We start from the raw sequence: 21,753 nt of genomic DNA on the forward strand, positions 1-21,753 counted from the left end.
ATACTAAAACAATATAGCAAAAGGTAAATTAATTCAATTTGTAATAAACGATAACATTATTAAATATGTATCATATTCAATGAGGAATAGTAATCCTTTATTTACATAAATATTTCATCAATAACTACAAGGATTGTTCTAGCTAGACGGGAAGTGAGATGTAGGTATTAATAATTAATAAAACCAGTAAAACTGGACTGATGACACACTCTTTGTGAATGTAGCAGCCATATTGGCTCGTATTGAAGCAGTGAAATAAAAGCAGTAAAATTTGGCCTTTTTATCTGAGATTTGCATCCTAGGCAGGCGTGACTTGTCCTTAGTAGTTCCGGGACCAGAATGGGGCTACGTTATCCTCTTCCAGCCGTAAGATACGACTAAAAGGGAGCTTTCGGGGTTGCGGGCGGTAAGAGTGGGAGCTCCAACCGCCCGGTTCGCGACCCCGAACTTAAGAAAAGTCATCTGGGCGGAACCCGACGGGGCAACGTACTAAGAGGACTCCGGTTGCGTTCCTTTGGAGATTCCGGAGTTCTCTGCGCAGCGCTGAGGACGGTCACCGGGGGGTTTTAATGCGGTAAAAGTCACACATAACCCGTCGTCGCTCCCACGGCGTCGGGTACCTTTTGAAGGTTCACTAAGTATAGTAGTTTAGGATGTGACTAAGTAATGTGCGTGGTGGAAATTAATCATCACTTACATTAACGGCAATGGAAAACTTCGTGGGGAAAATCTGTATCTGAGAATTCTGCATAATAATCTCAAAGGCATGTGATGTCTATTCCGATCTTGGCCGGCGGTTTAGACTATGATCTGATCTATTCTTATTCTGAGAACCCGTGCCCAGCAGCGCCACAGTAATAGCAGTAAGGGGTTGAATGACAGTTTTATTGACAAATACTAGCGTTACTTGCGTATAGTCCGCGTAAAACTGCTAGTCCGCTCTAAATATAGAAATGAATCGCGTCGCCATAGGAAATTGTATGAGTACACCTGCTCGCAACAACTTCAGAGCGGACAAACAGTTTGGCGTGGACTATAACATGGTTAGAACCTCGGTATATATTTTTTAGTTATTTGCTTTTCTTGCCGAAACAATAAAGAAAACAGCGCAATGAAACCTGATAGTTCTTAAGAAAGGTCTGTAAAGTGTGTGAAGTCAACCAATTCACATTGAACAGAGCAGTGAATTAAACTCCTCTCACAAAGACTCTCTCAAAGAGAAGACCTGTGCCCAGCAGAGGCCAGTATTGGGTTGACAACGTGATATCTGAACTAAAAATAAATTACGAATGTTTTTCGTTACGTATATTATGTAAATTTTCCAAAATTATGTAGATACTCATAAACATACATGTGAAAGGAATTGTTTTGTCTGGAATTTCTTGTCTGTCTGCCTGTCTTGAGAGGTCCGAGAGGACTTCGGACAAGGATTATATATCAACAGAAAGAAACAAAACGAGGTGGAAAAAAAAGTATGTTGTGAAGTTGCGAGGCGTGGGTCATCGCTAGATACGACCTCGAGCTGATAAGTAGCATTGTTGTCAAATGTGTGCGTCACTACATGTGCACTAAGGTCCAGTATAAAATGACCCCATTAGACCTAAGTTTTCAAAGGAACGACGTCTTCAAATAAATTGGTTATATTATTGAGTGTATTATTATTGTAGTTAAAATTTAAAACTCATTGAAATCACTCTATTTGTTTCGGCCGTAAAACTTGTAAAATGCAAATTTGTAAATGAGTCATTAATATCGTTTGTTTGCCTTTATTGCAGCTCAGCTGTTTATGTTACATTTAGGTATTGAATATACCTTAAGTATATCAATTAATTTATTGTTTCTTTATAATATTATTTTTAGTTTGCGTAAAGTATTTCTACGAAAAACATTAGTCATCGTATTTGTTGTAAGAACTGGTAAGACAATGAATTTGTAATAGGGCATTCGACTTCGAAGGCGGTTATAATATCTATTTCATAGGTAATAGTGTTAAGCGCTACTGTCGTTTTAAACATTTTACGTCCGTTTTAAACAATCTATCCAATTACTTCCTACCAAACATTGACAATTTCTAATAGGCCACCTGAAGTCGAATTTCAGTCGTATTTCGGGAATATTTCAAATATCCGTTTATTAACTTAATTTAATAAAACATGTGTGTATGTAAGTATTTCTATAATTAATAAATTTAATGTCAATGGGCGACAGTGGCCATTTAGTCACAGATGCGTTATAAAATATTGCAGCGATAAAGTTTTATTTGTACCAGAGAGCATAACTTCCCATCAGATTCCTTTCTTATCTTTCCTGCATTTAAATGCTAAATTATTTAAAGTTTTAAAAACCTGATGCCTTCAAGAGCATCTCCCACGTCATCGGTAGCGACCATAATACGAGCAAAAGTGCATAACTGCTGTGCAAAGGCTGACGTCATAATATCAACATTAAATGAATAAAATTGATTTTATTAAAATTTTCCATGGGTATACTACATAATTATATCTGTTTATTTGCCCTTCACCACTTGGACCACCTATATATTCTAGTTTAATATACGAGTATATAGACAGACGGGCTGTCAGCCAAACGGACGGTCGGTCGGATGATCAAACGAATGGACGGAAAAACGGAATAAGCTTAACAGTCTTCCGTATCACAATAAAATTTACACAAAACGCTTCTAAAAGAAAACCAGTTTGTTATGATCTGGGAGGAGCGGGAACTCCGCCACATCTATTTCTAAAATGAAGCTGTTCTTGCGTTTCTGTGAAAGGGTATTGACGCCGGCCTTCTACGTATCTGTGATCAGCTTTACATTCTACATGGAACTATATTTTCCTTTGTTAGCTTCTTACAAAAATTGCTTCCAATGTATGTCATAATAATTTTACATATTATTTGGCACAGGCGATGCGTTATTCGAATATAAGATATAATTTAAGGGGTCTTGACACTAGCGTTTTTCCAACGTAGGCGTTCTGTGGCCATATGCGCAACCCAGACGCGAAGACAACGCTATACGCGATTGCACATGAGGCTGCGCTTGCTAACTACCATAGCTTTTTATTTACATTTTTAGTATTTTTTCCATAAGCAAAGCAGACGTGTATTACTTACGCGTTTGAAAAAAAATTGTTAATGATAAAACCAACCTGACGTTGCGACAAGGCGATGGTTGGGGTGCGCCTCGTGCTACCGCTTACGCTGGATAAACGCTAGTGTGTAGGGAGCCTTAAATTCCATGTGAATATGGTAAGAGGATACAGTTTTGGGGTCAGCGTAAAAACCACATGACATATAAGTAAAGCTTTCGTTTGGCATATTACTTACTTAAAGAGGTCGTAACATTAAAGTTCGTGTTGTAGTATGACACCTCGACACGATCACTGGTCAACTATCATTATTGAATAAAAATAATGCAATAAACTTGCAATAAATAAAAATGCATAAAATGTCATGGAAAATAACGCATCGTATATTGTACGAAAACTAAATTAACAAGAAAATTCTGTGTAATATTTCCTACCCAACTTAATAGTGTCGATTTTATGTAGGATTTGAAAAATCACTCTAGAAGAAATATACTTAAACTGAAAATATTTTTTTTGAATTTTGAGAAAAAGCAATAAAAATTGCAGTATTAAAAGTCATTTACTAAACAATACATACCATTTTTTGTTGCAGAGTTTTCGTCATGCCTTTCCACAGTATAGTTGGTTTTTCCATTTAACGTGATGCTTCAAATTTGTTTATAAATATTTATTGAAATATTTTACTTGGTCTGTTTTGTAACCGATGTGCAGTAACTTTCTTTTATTAACACGCTTTTATTAGCTTCAGACGTATGTATGTTAGTATGTAACGGAATCTTTGAACATGATTTTAACCCCCTTCAAAACGTCGGATTAACTCGAAATTTGGCATACTTATTAAGGACCGATGACAATTCAATATTTTAAACATTAATAGTTTTGTACCATTGTCCTTATCAACATCCTCTGGATTAACGATTTTCGAGGCGAGATTTTTCAAACACCTTCAGCAAAGTTCATCGCAACTTTAGATTGCAAATAATAATTATTGCTATTTAGTTTCAATAGGCGTAACTTTTATATCGTGATTTTTAGTTTAGAAAATAATAATGTTATTTCCCTATAACTCAAATGTTCTGAAACATATCTATAATGCGCTCTTGTAGAATGATTTTTAGGATTCCGTACTCAAAGGTTAAAACGAAACCCTCTGCGGTCTGTTCGTCTGTCGTTGGGCTTTATCTCTTAAATCGTACTAGATAGACACTTGATTTTTTTACAAACGTTGAATAATGGTGGTCGCTATAACGAGAAATACTAAAAATTAATAAATAATTATAGTTCAAAAAACTAAAAACACGCTTTTATGATAAAATCAACTAAAAAGTAGAAAATAATTTTCAATCTAAGAATCAATTAAGGAACAGTAAATAGTATAATTGTGGAAAAAGTGTGGGGTGCTTTTCGAACCTGATAAATGGAAAAAGTGTGGGGTGCTCCATTTATCAGGTTCGAAAAGCACCCCACACTTTTTCCACAATTATACTATTTACTGTTCCTTAATTGATTCTTAGATTGAAAATTATTTTCTACTTTTTAGTTGATTTTATCATAAAAGCGTGTTTTTAGTTTTTTGAACTATAATTATATTTCTAAAGACGACGAATTTAAAGTACTATCACACATGAATGGGGAAATAAATAATTTGTCGTATTTATAAAATTTAATAATAATTTTATTTTCACAGCAAATCGACTCCTAAAAGGCATGTTATAACATCTCTAATTTTATTGATACAATCAAATTATTCCTGCAAATTCAAATATTTTATTATTAGGTCCGTTAAATTTTCCGTTATGTTCGACAACTTTTATTATTTCTAATCTTTCTCCAAATTATCTTTTACAGCTGTTAAATTGTTATAAAAGGTAATTATTTTAACAGCTATTCCGGATTCGTCATGGTGTCATCGACCGCACTGACGTGCTATACCTAAATATACGTGTCTGTATATGTGTCATATCTTAACACTATAGCAGACCATATCGACGTGTTCTGTTGCACACTTGGAGAGTTCACGAGGGTAGCCTTCCATGTAATTGAAAATTATTAATTATTTTACTTGTATATATTATGTATATTGTATATTTTATGTAATTTGGACGTTAATTATTGTTATTTTTAAGCTACACTAACGCATTAGGATTTTTTTTTCCTGTAATGTTAGATGTAAGTTGTGAATAAATAAATAAATAAATAAATCTACTTGTATTTTATTTTTGATTAAAATATATTATTTTATCATTATCTTTTATTAGGGTTTCTTACCTAAAGGGTAGAAACGGAAGTTTATTATAGTCCGAGAGGTCTAAACTGAGCTTTGCATTAGTGTGAGTAAACACAAAAGTAGACTCAGATAAAAAACTTTTATCATTTTAACATTTTTAGTTAGGTACATAAGTTGAAGTTTAAAAAAAATATGGTAAAAAATGTTTTTATAATATGCAATAAAATTAATTAAATAAACTTTGTTGTATTTTAGCCCACCATTTTGTTACATTGAACAATTTTATAATAAGAGCTTATAGCGAAATTTTTCGCGAAAGTCTAGATAGAATGAGAGCTAAGTCTGTAATTTGAAAATTGTACAATGCAGAAAAATGGTGGATTTAACTACTACAAAGTTTATTTTCCTTATTTTCTAATTTTTAGTCTGTCTTCACATTTATTATAAGTTTTAATTTCATGAATTGTACCAAGTATAAAGGTTTCATTTTTAGTGAATTTTAATTACATTTGTGTTATTTTAAATTACATTTCAACAAAAAAAGTTTTTGTTATTTTAAATTATTCGCCACATTCACGTTTATTTATATTTGATGCAATTTTACTAAAAAATCGAACCATAACGAAAATTTTAAAAATTAAACAATTCTGCTATCAGTACAAGAAGTGAGGAAGATGCACGATTGCCAAAAAGCAGTATAAACGGTTTATATCAATTAACAGACGTAATCTGACTTCACACCTACACTATCCATGTGCAATCACACAAATGGTTCGACTCCGGTGGCACCACCGCCACACCTATTTCTACCTCTAATAACAGCAGTGTTAGGCACTGCTGTGTTCCGTTTTGAAGGGAAGCTTAGTCCTCAGGGGTAGCGGCGCATGTGTGGACGACCTCAGGTAGGAATATCTAATCCTATCTGGGGTTGATTACTTGGGGTCCATCGGCGGCAGTAGCCACTTACCATCAGGTGGACTGCATGGTCGTCTACTACTCCTATATTATAAAAAAAGGTAATAGAAATGTAGATTTTAAGTACAGCAGTGTTTAAATTCGATTCTATGTGTCCCATTTTCCAGTTACTCTATATTCATCCAATACCTATAATGTAAAGATCGATGATGATATAAAGATCGATTTACGATATGATCCAACACCAGTTGCTGAAATATGTGACATTGTTGTTGAAGTGTATATGTTACGTAAATAAAAATATATAAACAAAGTCAAGCGTTTCATTGTATTTTAAGTGTTGTTTTCCTGTCGATAGCATGTTATTACGTCATAATGTTTCAACACAGTCCCCCATGCCTAATGGTACATAAGTGGTCATTTTAGGGTTCCGTGCCCAAAGAGTAAAAACGGAACTCTATTACTAAGCCTCTGCAGTCATTCCGTCTATCTATTGAACCGTAATAGATAGACACTTGAACTTTTTCAGTGTACTTATCTATAACGGTGGCCTCTATATAACAAAAAAAAAACCGCTATTTTTTTGCCATTCCTTTATCTGTTGAATCGTTGTAGGCAAACAAATAAAATTTTCACATTTTTTTTTTATTTATGCACACCAAATATAATACATAATAGAACTTATATTTAAAATTTAGTGCAAAGGCACTGCTTATTTCTTAAGAAATCTCTTCCAGCAGACCTGCGATTGGAGATTGGTTATTTATTTTTATGGTTGGTATACTGAAAAATACTGAAGATAAATAATAAATCAGTAGTACGGAACCTTCCTTTCGCACTCGGCCAATAATTGCCTATCGACAACCCCTATTAACTCGAAATAAAATTGGAGTTCTCCCTGACGTCGTCTTGGTCGGTGGGACTGCTACATCTAAGGAATAAGTTGAGACTAAGGAAGTTGAGTCAGTGACTTTGTTTTCCCACAAATATTAAATTGATACAAAAACAGTGTTTACTACTTCTGTTACTGAGTAGATATCTTAGGGACAGTGGTTCTTCTGCAATATAAACCTATAAGAAGTTACAGTTTGAATTTGCTGAGGTAGATGCTTCCTAACTTGCATCTCAGCGGAATCCACATATCTCTGGCCAACTTCATGTTTTTTTTATAATAAAGGAGTAGCAGAAGAGCATGCAATCCACCTGATAGTAAGTGGCTACTGCCGCCCATGGACATCTGTAATCAACCCCATATTAAATATCTGAGGTTGGCCACAGGTGCGCCGCCGCTACTCCTGAGGACAAAGCTCGGAAAAGTATGTATTCCTTACCACATCATAATATTGAAGGTAGAATATTGACCCTATTTAAGGTTGACTACAATCGTCAATGGACAAAAGTGACTTCTTTTGCTACTTTCAAAAAAAGTAATATCAGGTAGACTGCATCTCCATTTCCCATTTTGTCAATGTTCGTTCACGGAAAATATATAAATGCTGCTTGCGTCAAAAATGTATGTGTATTATGCTCCCATCCACAAATATACGTTGACCGAGTATTGTTGACCAAAATTTGCATAACCTTAACTAAAATGTTTAAAGATAACATCGTGACAAAGTTACTATAAAACGATAACACACGTTTTGTTGTCACGTTTTGAAAATCTTTAACATTTTCTTGTGTAAAACGAAGATTCTTACTTGTGTGTTTTGTTTAGGAAATGTTCAGTTGTTGTTGAGTATCTTAAAAAGTGAGGTTAATCCAGGATACTAGTGACATTATTAACAGTAGTAACCCCATTATCATTACCTTTAGAGGAATTAAAGTTTAAATCGTTTACATCAAAGAAATACTTCTTTAAATTATCTTTAAATTAACTATCTTTCCTGTAAATTAAAAAAAATCGCAAGATAACTTACGGTTTATTTATTAATCAAAATGAAAATCGCTTCTTTTATATAAATACCCAAAAATATTAGCTACATTGTCTGGCCGAATGACTCAATTAATTTTATGAATACTATTACCAATGTGTTAAATACCGTATGTTATATTGACGTGGCTGAACGTTTCTAGTAATTTCTCGAGATTTATTCCAAGCGTACGCGAAACAAAAGAAACATTGTCTTCATCGACCACCATGAAATCGTCATTTCAGTTATTTTCATTGTAACACTTAATATTTTTCCGACGTGCCTATTCAGGTGTTCCCAGAAGCGTAACGCGCATTCGTTTCACTGTTTACACAGCTTGGTGTATTTTCAACAACAGCATATGAATAATACTTAAATGAGTTGCCATTGCGCAAGTTTTCAGTGTATTTCCAACTGTTGTGGCTAAAAGTAGAAGATACGTGCAAGTTATCTTATAAATACGTTTAAAACGCTGTGATGGCGTTCAAATTGCTGATTATCTGTGCTCTGGTGGTGATATCGGCGAATGGTGAGTATTTTCATACCTGTTTTGATATTTTGAACATAAGAAAATATAAACATATTGCGTACCTACTGTTAGGTACGAAGCTCCTTTGAAACTTAACGTCAAATCCATCCCGCTGGCCATACGCGAAATTTCAAACTTCATATAACTTTTATAATATCGTGAAAAATTTACATGCGTGTAATTTTTTTACGATTTTCTTCACAACCTGTGGTTTCCTTTCACTACTAACGATAATTAATTTCTAATTTGAATTCCAATCTCCAAGAATGGGAGGCACAATTACTAACCACTACTTCATCTGCACATGCACAGATGCATATAATGCACAGTCAATATGAGAAGCAAAAATTAATCATATACGAGTAGATTGAAAATTATATAAATAACATATGTTCGTTAAAAACGCCGCGTACTACGACTAACATCGATTTCTTTATAGTTCGACAAAGTTTTCCGTGAGTGATAAGCCTACAATATGCCGAGTAACGAGTGCCGCATAGAGTATATTAATAAAGATAACTTTATTAATCTTATATATAAAATTCTCGTGTCACAATGTTACTTACCGTACTCCTCCGAAACGGTTTTACCTATTTCCACCAAATTTTATACGCATGGTCTGAGAATCGGCTACTATCTATTTTTCATACCCCTAAGTGATAAGGGTTGTTCACCCTTAACATTTTTTTTTATTTATATGACAACACAACATTTGCCGGGTGAGCTAGTTATTAATATAAATTAATGGTGGTAAAACCTCATAACTATAAGTGGTGCCGTGTTCTTTGACGGGTGTGGTAAGGAAGACACATTTATCCGAACATTCCGGCTTTGTCCTCATGAAGCAAGGCATTTGTCGCTGACCTCAAATCTGCCACTTACCAACATGTGGACTGCATGCTGGTTTACTATGTATATTATAAATATATACATAATTACATTATTAATTACAATAAAAACAATGTGATGCCGAACAAACAATACGCCACCAACCTTAATCTGACATTGGCTTTGACCTTTTGACCTTTGTAAAGTCTGTGCTTTTAAACTGAGCGTCTGAAGTGATCTCCATTTTCTTTGTGCATTTTGTTTTAAAATTTTAATGTTCGTACCTTTGTCTGACTGCCGGCCCTGCAGTCCAAACGGCTTGACGAATTGAACATTTATGAGGTGTCGTTGAGTTTCTTTAAATTGTTGAATTGACAACATTGTGTTTTTTTTTTATATAAAAGATAGGAGCAGACAAGCTTGCAGTTCACCTGATGTAAGTGGCTACTGCCGCTCATGGACATCTGTAATAAACTCCAGATAAGATTAGATATTCCTACCTGAGGTCAGCCACAGATTCTGCTGCTACCCTTGAGAACTAAGCTGGAACGTCTTGGAAAAATATGTCTGCCTTACCACACCCGTCAAACCAGAACATCAACACTTAACACGGATGCTATTAGGCAGAAATGGGTGTGGCGGTGGTGCCGCCGGAGTCGAACCAAATTTACATTACTTCCCTTTTTGTTAATTATTTTTAAGAAATCGGGCTTTGTTTTTATAATGATTACTACAACATTAATTAGTGATAGTCTACGTTATAGGTTTAATCTCCTTGACTGTTAAATTAAAGTGTAACTGAATTATCGGCATTAAATAAATTAACAAACCGCATATCGTGAGTACCCGTTAGGTACATAGTAAAATGTCTCAATTCCGCGATAATTTTAGTCTAAAGTCTGAGTCTATGAAAGTCGTTCTTATTTATCAGCAGTCCTAGCCTAGTGGTTAAGAAACTCGGCCTCTCGATCGAGGGGGCCGAGGTTCAAATCCCAGGCACGCACCTCTGATTTTTCGAAATTATGTACGTATTAGAAATTAATTATCACTTGCTAAAACGGTAAAGGAAAACATCGTGAGGGAACCTGCATGTCTGAGAGATTTATAAATAAAAATATATCTCAAGATATGTAAAGTCTACCAATACGCACACGCCAGCGCGGTGGGCTATGACCTTCTTAGTCTGTGAGGAGACCCGTGCCTAGCAGTGGGACAATAATGGGTTGATGATGTTCTTATTTATAAACAGAATAGATGCATTTATCAACTAACACATTTATTTATTTAATAAGTAGGAACTAGTCGCATTGTGTCATACTTATGTTGTTTGTCACGTGGTTCAATAAAACGGTTATTATCACGGTTATGTTATTTTTGTACTTATATGTTTATTAATATTTCTAACCACTTCAATTATGTGGGAAAATGTCATCGCATTCAACTACTTCTAATATCCATCATAGATTTAAATCATATTATTATGTAGATTAATATATAGTTCATAATATAGCGTTCATGGGATGGTATGAGTTTATCTGATTGAAACGCGACCTTCCAATCGAGGGGCACGAGATTCAAATCCATCTGACTTTTCTGTTATGCGTGTTTTATAAGTGAACTATCACTTGCTTTAATGGCGAAGGAAAATATCTTGAGGAAACCTGTACCGAGAGATCTTTAGAAAAAATCTCAAAGGTATACACTTTACAAAGTGTACTAATTCGCACTTGGCCAGCACGGACCTAATCCTTCAGCATCAAATCAAATCAAATAATTTATTTGCTAGAATATAGTATTAAAATAATCTTAAATATATAATGAGTACATTATGTTCTACCACATTGGGCGTGAAAAATTTATCTATCTTGATTTATTACATCGTTAATTGAGTAACATTCCCAACAGTGGGACAGTGATGGTTTGACCAAGAATTGAAACGTAATAATTATATGTTTCAATAAGTTTACTCTCATTAGTGTTTCTAGATATATATCAACTTATTATTGTGTTAGCTATAGGTCAACTTCTTATTGTGTTTCTTAATTTCCAATTTTATCTTTACAGCCAATTTCGTCTGGACCAATACTGCTGGGTAAGTTCAACTATTTTGGAACACCTATTATTATATTTTGTTAAAAATATTTTCATTAATCAACATAATTTAAAACTTAGTGTAGAATCCATGTCTTATATATATTAAATGCATTCTAGTTTACAAAGAAATAATTAGTTATTCCCGTTAGTAATATGTTTAGTCTATCGAAGACATTTTCTGCCTAAAAAGTGTAAAATTTCTATCCGGATCCGGAAAAAGGATCGACCGAGTATTATTACCAGGCTTTATGACGGTTAATGTATATAAACATAAACTATTTGTGTTGATTCACTTTTGCCCGCTATAAATAAATCAATATGTCTAACATTTGGCCTATTAGCGTTCAACATTCAACAATTTCTTCACAACAATCGAAAAATAATAATGTAATTCTAGTAGTGCAATTCTGGTTTTCTATTGTAACTGGTGTTGAAATATTAGTTAAAAATAATTTTAATTTATTATTGACGAAATAATTTTATATTTCAGATTCCAGCCTTTTCAGGTAAGTTACTCGTATGATTGAATTATGTTATGAGTATACCACGATACGAAACTAACATACATACATATAAAATGTATTTCTTTCACCGCCTCCCGGTCAGTTTTTGCCTCCAAATTTCTACAAAACGTTGTCAACTTATTACTGTCCCATCGTTGGGCACGATTTTTCACAAACAGAGAGTTGATTAGGCCATAGTCCTGCGCGCTCACCAAGTGCAAATTAATTCACTTCACACACTTAGGAAAACTTTTTTTTGTCCTAAATGAACAACTGAACAACTCACAATCCTAAAGTTGTCCTCGGGATGTTTTTCTTCATCATTACAGCAAATGAAAATGTTTAATTTTTAATAGGCAGATAATTCTAAAACTGTGAGGTCTGGAAACCTCGAAACCCCCGATTGAGCCCATGGGCGAACTTCTAAACTGAGTTTATAGGCGAATCAATCACCTCAATCACGATGTTATAGGCGAATTAATGATTGTTAAAACTATTGAAGCTTTTTTACTATATGTAGGTTTCGGAAATTGGTCATAAAGCAAGCCAATTTTATTTAACAATTTCAGATGCCTGAAATGCCCAAGTTCGAATTCCCGAAAATGCCGGAAATAAAATTCCCCAAGATACCAACAGTCGAAGAAATAATGCAACAGGCTAAATCAGACCCCAATGGTAATTACAATACCGTGGTGGTCAAGTCTTCGAGTTCGAGTACCGTTGATGACAAAGGTAATGTCATCAAGAAGGGAGGTGCTTCGGTGTTCAGCGATGTCAACGGGGAACAACATTCGGTTTCGTGTAAGTTCATATTTTATACCTATAAAAATAAATTGAAGTTTCCATTTGTAATGTCAAAACAGCCTTTTGCTAAATGAATATAACAGTACACGGTAGTTACAACAAAAAAAAAAGATTTTGCTCTGTCTGTGTGTTTGTACCGGCTAATCTTCGAAATTAATGGATTTTGGCGAGAGTTTCAAATCCACATAATTGAAATCCACGTAATTTCATGAGTACTTATTTCTACTTTTGAACGCAGGTAAAACCGCGGGGCACAATCGTAGGTAATATAGGACAGTGGTTCTGCCTGAAGTTAATCACATATGCGTTATTCTTGAGGAAACATAGTAAAACGAATATTGTTCGTCAAATGAAATCTGTAGCGAAATATAAAAATCACCCTTATATTCTTCTTTTTCAGTTGGCAATGATCCTCCAGTTATAAACAAGTAAGTAATTGTCATAAGTTAAGAATTATTATAATAAAAATGAATTTCAATAATAATTTAATTTAAAATGACAATAATTTCAATTAAAATCAAATTATTAATTGCAGACCATAATCTTTGCAACAAAAGCAGTAATTTAGTGGTTAGTACAATTGACTTAATAATTGAACTAAAATAATTAATTCAATAAAAGTAATTAATACACGCTGCACTATATTTAAGAGTCCCATTTCTGGTCTGGAGAAGTCTAGACCACACTTTACTAATCGCTAATCTGTAACTATACACATAATCATATCAATGTGTCCATGCCTTTAAAATGTCTTTATATCACGGCGTGCGTAAATTGACGTTTTACGCACGCTTCGCGTGCGCAAAACCCCCATTTCCGACCCCGTAATATAAAATTTTATACAACACGCGGACGAAAAATGTTTTTCTGACTCGTGTGATTGCAGTCCTCGCCTGCGGCTCGGCCTGCAAACTCACACTTGTCAGAAAAAAATTTTTCGTCCTCGTATTGTAATGTACTATTTTATCGATTTTTAAGAGGAAAATAAATCTGAATTATTTATATTTATGTTACTTACAATAATTTTAGAGCTACTTCAATGATAGAGTAACTAAGACAATTGATATAAGAAATTTTAATTTCGCTTTAACCAAACTTTCGTTTTAGGTTAGTGATATTTTAAAATTTTATAGTTTTATTTTCGAAATTCGTTTCATCAGCGCATAGTTCCCAGTGTAAACTAACCACAATCATATTTAAAATACTAATTTATAACGTTTTGTAGGTATGTTTAATTTTATATTTATTTATTGGTATAATTTAGTATTTTGTCAATAATCAACGTCCCTTAAAACTATCCTTGGCGTAATATAAGGTCACACAATGGCCCATCAGAAGATCAACTTTTATCGAAATACAGAACATGACTTTATCGAATAAAAAACTATATTAGTGACTATCCTATCGGTATCTATGGCAGCAACTAAGGGCTCGTACACAAAACTGCGATGCGACGCGATGCGAATTCGCAACGCGACACGAATTGCTGCGATGCGATTTCGTGCGGCATAGCGTCTCTCAGGGTGACCATTCTTTCGACAACTGTCAACCGTACGGAACGTATTTTGAAAATTAGGTCGTGACATGGATCGTAAAAAGAAGTGTGCACTTTTGTTATTGCTTTAGAGATACAGGAAAGAATAACAAAGAAAATTGGGGGTTCATCCATTCATCATATATCATTTATTTTATATTTAGTTTCCCAAAGAACAGGGCGCTCCTCAATCAGTAATATAAAAAAGTCAACGACGTACTTTGTCATTTTTTTACATTAAAGTATACGTCTTCCCACCCAACAAATACAGGTCTGTACGTCTTCCCCACACGCTGTCTCAGAACGAACTAAAAATGGCGTCAACAAGTGTGACGAAACATCGCAGGAATGTGCGATGCGAATTAATTCGCAAGTTCTTGCGATGCGTCAAGGGAGCTCGCAGATTTTTACGATGTGACGTCGCATCGCAGTTTTGTGTACGAACCCTTAAGTTACCTAAACTTGGTACGATACGCACAAGTATCGTGCCTATGTAGAAGTTCCATATGGCTATGTAAACAATTTTTACAAAAACAATCTGTGTTGAGATATATCAACAATAGAATATAATTTTGGAACTTGTAGGAATAGAACACTATGTCAAGATTAACACAGCTTTAAAAGTAAATAATATTAGCACAACTAATATTTAATTACTACCTACTATTAATTATTTATTGTTTTATACTATTTAAAATATTTTTTGTTACAGGAACTCATCGGTAAGCATAGCATAAAACAGCAAACTTATTAATCAATTTTAACAATATAATAAAGTATATATTACTTAATAATATTAATTTTATTTTAGCTGGGTTTAAAATGTACAGAATTTAAATACAGTCAAAATTATATAGTACATACTTACAAATTGAACAGCAAATGAAATATAAATTACAAAATATAAGTTAATAAATTTGAGAATTCAAACTGTATTTTAATAATAACAGAGTTCGAGTATCTCCTATATTATACGTATTAACCGTCACATTTTCATGAAATTCCCTAATTGAATTGGTATTATTTGATAATATTTTCAAATTAAATATTTTTTCATTGCAGACACAAATACCAGATATTCAAATACCACAGGTAAGACGCGACTCTTGCAAGTTGTAGGTATATATTGTATATAATGGGCATAATGACAAATTTTGAACTCCCCTTCTATAATGTAGGACATGTCTACTGATTTCAAAAATCGTATTATTTCGGCAATAAATTCAGTATTAACGGAAATATTAGCATTTTTAAAACAAATTTTGAATTAAGCGCGAAAACGCTCACGGGTGTCATGGCGTCCGCGAGTGACGTCATGCCTCAATATCCCATAGAAAAGTTCAAGCAATACGGTGACACGCCAAAAAAATGACGTAATTTTACCCCGATTAGCGTTTTAGACTAGATGGCCGACTGCAGTATTTTATACTTTTATTTTATTGAAAATATAATAAACCCTAAAGTTTTTATTAAAACTGGGCTATTTTTAAGAATGCTTTCAACATATTGTTTTTAATTAAATCATTTATTCTTTGATTTTTCAATACTGTCATCATGCCTATTATTGTAATTTAATTATACTCGTATAGTACCAAAAAAATATATTACTTTTAAAATCTCAAGTTACTCGTAACATTCAATGATATATATAAATCATTGGTTACATTAATATTATTGAGCGATAGTGATTGTAAGCGCCTGGTAGATAAATGACGTTTAATATTATAATTTTTTTATTGCGTTCATTTTTTATAAGGCGTTTAACTATCGTTGCATGTATTTATCATTTAAACATGAGTCGAACATGCATACGTACATGGAGTTATAAATTAATTAATCACAGTACTGTGTAGTCATTCTAAGTTTACGACCCTCAATATCGGCAGACCAATATTCTATGGCTGTTTTTTTAATTGGCCCAAATAATTAAGTTAAGTATGTAAGTTTGATGATGTAAACTTTGGTATCTTAAATTTTCACCCACCTGCGAAGTTAATATTTTCGAGTGTATGTCATTGATATCCTACCTATACCTATGTCATTGGTGTACGTAATATAAATAGGTACATGTCTCATTCTTTGGTACATAACTAACGGTTTAACAGATTCGTATGAGGTGTCAAATGTGCGAATGACATACCTAGCCTACGTAACTTCCCTTTTCATTTCATTTATAAGCAGTCCGGTCTTTTTGTTTTTATATTAATAATCCTTATTATTCTCTATAATTTCAGATAACCATACCGCCAATTCCACAAATAGTCGTACCCACAATCCAGATACCCCAACCCGGGGTTCTTCAAAACCCATTTGATCTTCTGAAGCCAGTCGTGCAAAGTGTGAATACGAATCTCAACAACGTAGGCACTTTCCAAAATGCGGCCTCCAACAATAACGGGTTTGGCGGTTTCCAATCTCTGTTCTCTAATTCGAATGGCGGTGGTGGATTTCAATCGGTATTCTCCAATTCGAACGGCGGAGGTGGATTTCAATCGTCATTCTCCAGTACGAATGGCGGTGGCGGATTCCAATCGTCATTCTCTAGTACGAACGGCGGTGGCGGGTTCGTGAGCTCATCGTCATCGTCCGTCAGTCATGGGTCTACAGTCAATGGCGTGTCGACTGGTGGCGGTATCTCCAGCACGCAATACAACGTCAACGGGGATACCGGTGGACACACCATAATCTATTCAACATAATTTACGTACGTGAAATAGAATTTGAGGAAACTTCAAAATTTTACATACCTCACACCTTGATGGTAAAATAATTATAGATGAAAACAGATTTCGCTTTCCTCATATTCCTCCGAAATGATGAACCCTTTAAACTAAGGAGTACGTCTTGTTATTTATTTTGTGTTGACTTAAAACTTAAGTACGTAATATTGTGCATTTTTTATTTTTATATTATCAACTTAATTAATAGTCAATAGTTGAGGCTGATTGCATTTACAGTTTAAATTTACTTTGAATAAAATAAATAATTTTAATCATTTATAGTGTCGATGAGTACCTATGTATACGACGTAAATAATAAATTTAACCCTCTGTCTTGTAACTTTTTAATCTCTGTTCATTAACTGTAGTAGTATTGTTTATTTTTTTCGACTTATTGTAACAGTTTTTTTTAATAAATCTATTCCGCCCACAAATGTATGTTTTATTTTACCCAAAGCGACAAAACTCTAATTAATAACTCAACTATCACTGACAAATTCTGGTATCAAGTATCTAGTGAAACCATTTACATATAAAAAATATGCCACTAATAGAAAACGGTAATTGATTTAATAATTGACATTTAAATCATACACATGGGATACAATTATTATTATTTGTAACATTTTTAATTATTCTATTCATGGTTTTCCTGGTTGATATTGTACAAAAATAATATAAATAAATAAATGTTAATCGTTTTTAATATTTTTCCTCGTAATCGTAATCTTGGATTACCATTCCAAAGCAAAATCTTTTGTAAAAAAAATAATTGTATTCCCAATTTAAATCCGATACCGCGCGAACGGCGCCACTTGTATATGAAAGGTGCTAATACGCGTATAAACTTTTTGCCAATGTTATTTCCTAAGGCGTTTATTTGCAAGAAGAAAATAGTCAACAATATATATCCGGCCACAGCAGATAAAGTAATGATAAATGTGAGAAAACTGTTCCATTACCCTTAGTACGACTCTTTACGTTTGTTCGAAAACGTTAGATGTTTACGAATTCGCGCATACAGCGCTTACGTGGACCGTATCGGAACTATAATTCCGCAGCATAAGTTACAAAAACGGAACGGAACGCTATCAAAATAAATTAAAAATGTAAAAATAAATACATTCTATTTATATTTGTAAAATTAAGTTTCATTAAAATTGAGTTTCAGTTTTTTAAAACTTAAAATGTGAACTTTTAGTTCCAATACGGTCCACGGCGGCGCTGTATAAGCGAATTCACAAACGTTGAACATTTTCGAGCAAACGTAAAAACTCGTACTAAGGGTACAGAAAAACTTATTACAAAGGATTTTAACAATTTGGCAACACAAAACAAGGTGATTAATCATTTTGACGCTCCGAATAATTGGCAATGATTGGCTAATTTGCATTTGTATTAGCACTACTTTTTACTACATTATTTTTTCTGAAATTGGCACGTTTTATTTTTATGTTAATGATCTAACGAAACCGGATTAAATTTTGTCTATCAGCATAAATCAGATAGGTATATAGATCTTCGATCGTCCATTGTGAATTTATTAATGAATAGTCCATCTTATATGGCGAAAAATCCACCTAGTAGACCAAGTATTCCTTCATATTACTATATACAACGATTCCCAAGGTTTCAGTTTGAATGCCACGTGTTTTTCAAACCACACACTAAAACAGAACACAAAAGCGCTTCACTGTTGATAGATGGGGCTGTACTGCAAGCGAATATCGAATAGTAAAACCCCGTAAAACGATCATCACGATTACATTAATATGATATACATTATGTACGATTATGTACCTACATGAAAGCAGTGATGGCCTTTCGAGGGGTCCGAGGTTCAAATCACAGGCACGCACCTCGGATTTTTAAAAGAATATGTACGTATTACAAATTAATTATCAATTGCTTAAATTGTGAAGGAAATATCGTTCGAAAACCTGCAAGTCGAGATGAACGCCGATACAGCATCCTTATATGAGACATTTAACTGTCATATTAAAATTTCCTTATAATCTAAGGCAAGAATTTATAAAATGATGGTCACTATTAATTATCGTCAGACTAAAACAAAGAAAAAATGATAATAATAAGTAATATGAAAATTAATAGTGTTTTTGGACTGAAATAATGTGTGTCATGAGAACAAAGCCTGAAGGTTGGTTCAATTCGTATAAAAGGAGTAATTTTTGTAAAAATCACACTATCGGAAGATTCCAGTCATTGAACAAACCTTTGGGTCTAACGGAAAATACAAAAAAAGAAAATGGCAAAAATAGTGATTCTATTGTTTTGTTTCGCGCTACTGTACTATGTAAAGGGTAAGTTAATTTTTATTTTACTTTACAGGAGGAGTAGGAGGAAAACTAAAAAAATTTTTTTTAGGTGAAGCTAACAAAGAGTGCGCTCATATTTAAAACCTTTATTTTTAGAAAATTCAAAGATTTAATACACAAATAAGGGTTATGGCTTTACATACATTTATATTCATTGATAAGTAGGTACATCTAAGTACCTTACAAAATATCTAATTTGTATTTTATATTTAGTAACATATTCCCTTTATTTTGCAGCTAACCAGCCAAATAATGGAGGCGTCCATTGCAGGTAAGTTTTGAATTACTAGTCCATATCTCAATTTAGGAGGCCTATGCTAAAATTATTTGACTATTTCGAAACCCTCACTTCAAAACAAAATGTTAATAAATCTAAAATTATATTTAAAAGATATTTATTTATTTTTAATATTTATTTTCATTATACAATGATAATGTACTACTTAAATTACGTATATTTTTATTACGTAACTTTTTACAAGCTTTTATTTACCTTCTTATTTATATCTTATTTCATATTCGATTATCTTTTTTTGTATAAATGTTTTATTTTGTTTCAGTTCAAATACACAATCTGCCGACGGAAAACCGGTAAGTAAATTACATTTTTTATAACATGGGATACTTTCTTCTCCTATTTAGCCGTGGTAAGAATATTTTTTCAAAAACACGTCGTTTGCTTATCTGTGCAAAATTTGATGCTCCTAGACCTATCGATTTAAATATACACACGTTATCTGTTTAATATTTTGTTTTTATGATAGCAATGCATAATATAATTTCGTTCTGCTAGAAAAATATTTCATTATTATAGGTAACTTCCGATTACTTAAGCACTTTAATCAAAATACTATTTAGTACACACTCCGGCCACAGGTGTGTTGTATCCTTGAGGAGTAAATTGGAACGCCCCATGTATATATTTATATTATATCGCCTTTCACCCTTCCGAGTAGGAATAGTAGCACATATGTTGACGCAATAAACTAGTACCTAATAACTTAGTACCAAAAATGTATTGCAAAAGTTCAACTAAGTTATATTTCCTCGTATATATATTTTTTACATTATTGAAGCAAGCAATCATGCAATTCACCTAATGGAAAGTGGCTACTGCCGCCCATGGACATCTGCAATCAATCTTAGATAGAACTGAAATCCTACCTGAAGTAAGCTAGTGATTCGTTACTATTCCTGAGGACTACGTTGGAACATTTTGTCAAGGAGTCTCTCCCTTACCACACCCTTCTAACCAGAATTCAATAGCGCCTAATATTTACTGTTATTACTAGTATATCCTGTTATAAGGCATAAAACAGTCGTGGTGGTGGTATCACTAGAATCGAACCACGAAGGATTTGAGCGAAAGTCTCTCCTTTTCTTCAAAGACGAATCAGAAAGCATCAGCGATTGACACTGCTGTCTTTAAAGTAGAAATGGGTGTGGCGGTAACTAACTACTTACTGGTTACTATTAGTAACACGTTAATAACGAACCAAACACTAAATATAAGCATAAGCAAGTCTATTTACTTAATCTTTTGAACACTTCAACAATCATTGGTTTACACTTTTACAATACGAGATTAACTTAACGTTAATGAATATTAGCAGAAGTTTAAAAATAATATATATTTTCTCTCGCAAATCTTGGCGTCATATATTATTTATTTTTTAAAGAAAACTTATTTTTCTTTAAACAGGCATATTCTCACGACGAGCAAAGCAGCGACAACGGACACGGGAAGAGTAATTGTTGGTCCTACAGCTACTCAAATGGCAAACCGAACACGAATACATTTTAACCTGAAAGTACTATCGCTAATGCCTAAACTGTCTATTGTTTGAACTATCTTTGTATATGTATGTTTTGTAGTTAAATAAATAATCTTGCAAATTTATATTTTGTTTATTGTGTATGATTAAATCACGAAGCTAAATTGCATTTAATATACTTAATATAAAGTCTACATTAAAAAATGCAAGCACGCGTGCGCGTCTAACCACGCATGTTCCACGCGGGTGAGACATGCGTGCTGGTGTACCTGCGCGACAGGAAATATGCCCTATGTAACGATAGGGTGCAAATAGTACACAAGCGGAACAGACGCGCTTGCGACACAAACCCGCGTGATAGGAAAAATAATGTTAATATAACAGGGATAATCAGACACGAAATTTAAGAAACGAAAATTAAGAAAAATTATATGACGCTGTAATAACTCTCTGTCTACTCAACATCGGGTCACGGATTCAATG

The 21,753-nt window shown here is 33.5% G+C and overlaps 1 protein-coding gene and 1 long non-coding RNA gene across 2 annotated transcripts; both read left to right on the forward strand.

Moving 5' to 3' along the window:
* The first annotated feature begins 8,522 nt into the window (after positions 1 to 8,522).
* LOC140754800 (uncharacterized) lies at positions 8,523 to 17,593 on the forward strand. The gene is made up of 8 exons (XM_073089912.1): positions 8,523 to 8,676; positions 11,569 to 11,596; positions 12,089 to 12,104; positions 12,671 to 12,902; positions 13,306 to 13,333; positions 15,152 to 15,161; positions 15,502 to 15,531; positions 16,674 to 17,593. The coding sequence occupies exons 1-8, from the start codon at positions 8,625 to 8,627 to the stop codon at positions 17,136 to 17,138; spliced, it is 861 nt and encodes a 286-aa protein (XP_072946013.1). The 5' UTR covers positions 8,523 to 8,624; the 3' UTR covers positions 17,139 to 17,593.
* A 1,768-nt stretch (positions 17,594 to 19,361) lies between these two features.
* Positions 19,362 to 21,395, forward strand: LOC140749140 (uncharacterized). The gene is made up of 4 exons (XR_012103029.1): positions 19,362 to 19,480; positions 19,733 to 19,766; positions 20,056 to 20,086; positions 21,198 to 21,395. It is a non-coding gene; the product is annotated as an uncharacterized LOC140749140 (long non-coding RNA).
* Positions 21,396 to 21,753: the final 358 nt, after the last annotated feature.

This window comes from Epargyreus clarus, unplaced genomic scaffold (assembly GCF_041222505.1).
Source record: "Epargyreus clarus isolate Ecla_fem2 unplaced genomic scaffold, WU_Ecla_fem_2.2 ptg000003l, whole genome shotgun sequence".
NCBI classification, from domain to species: Eukaryota; Metazoa; Arthropoda; class Insecta; order Lepidoptera; family Hesperiidae; genus Epargyreus; species Epargyreus clarus.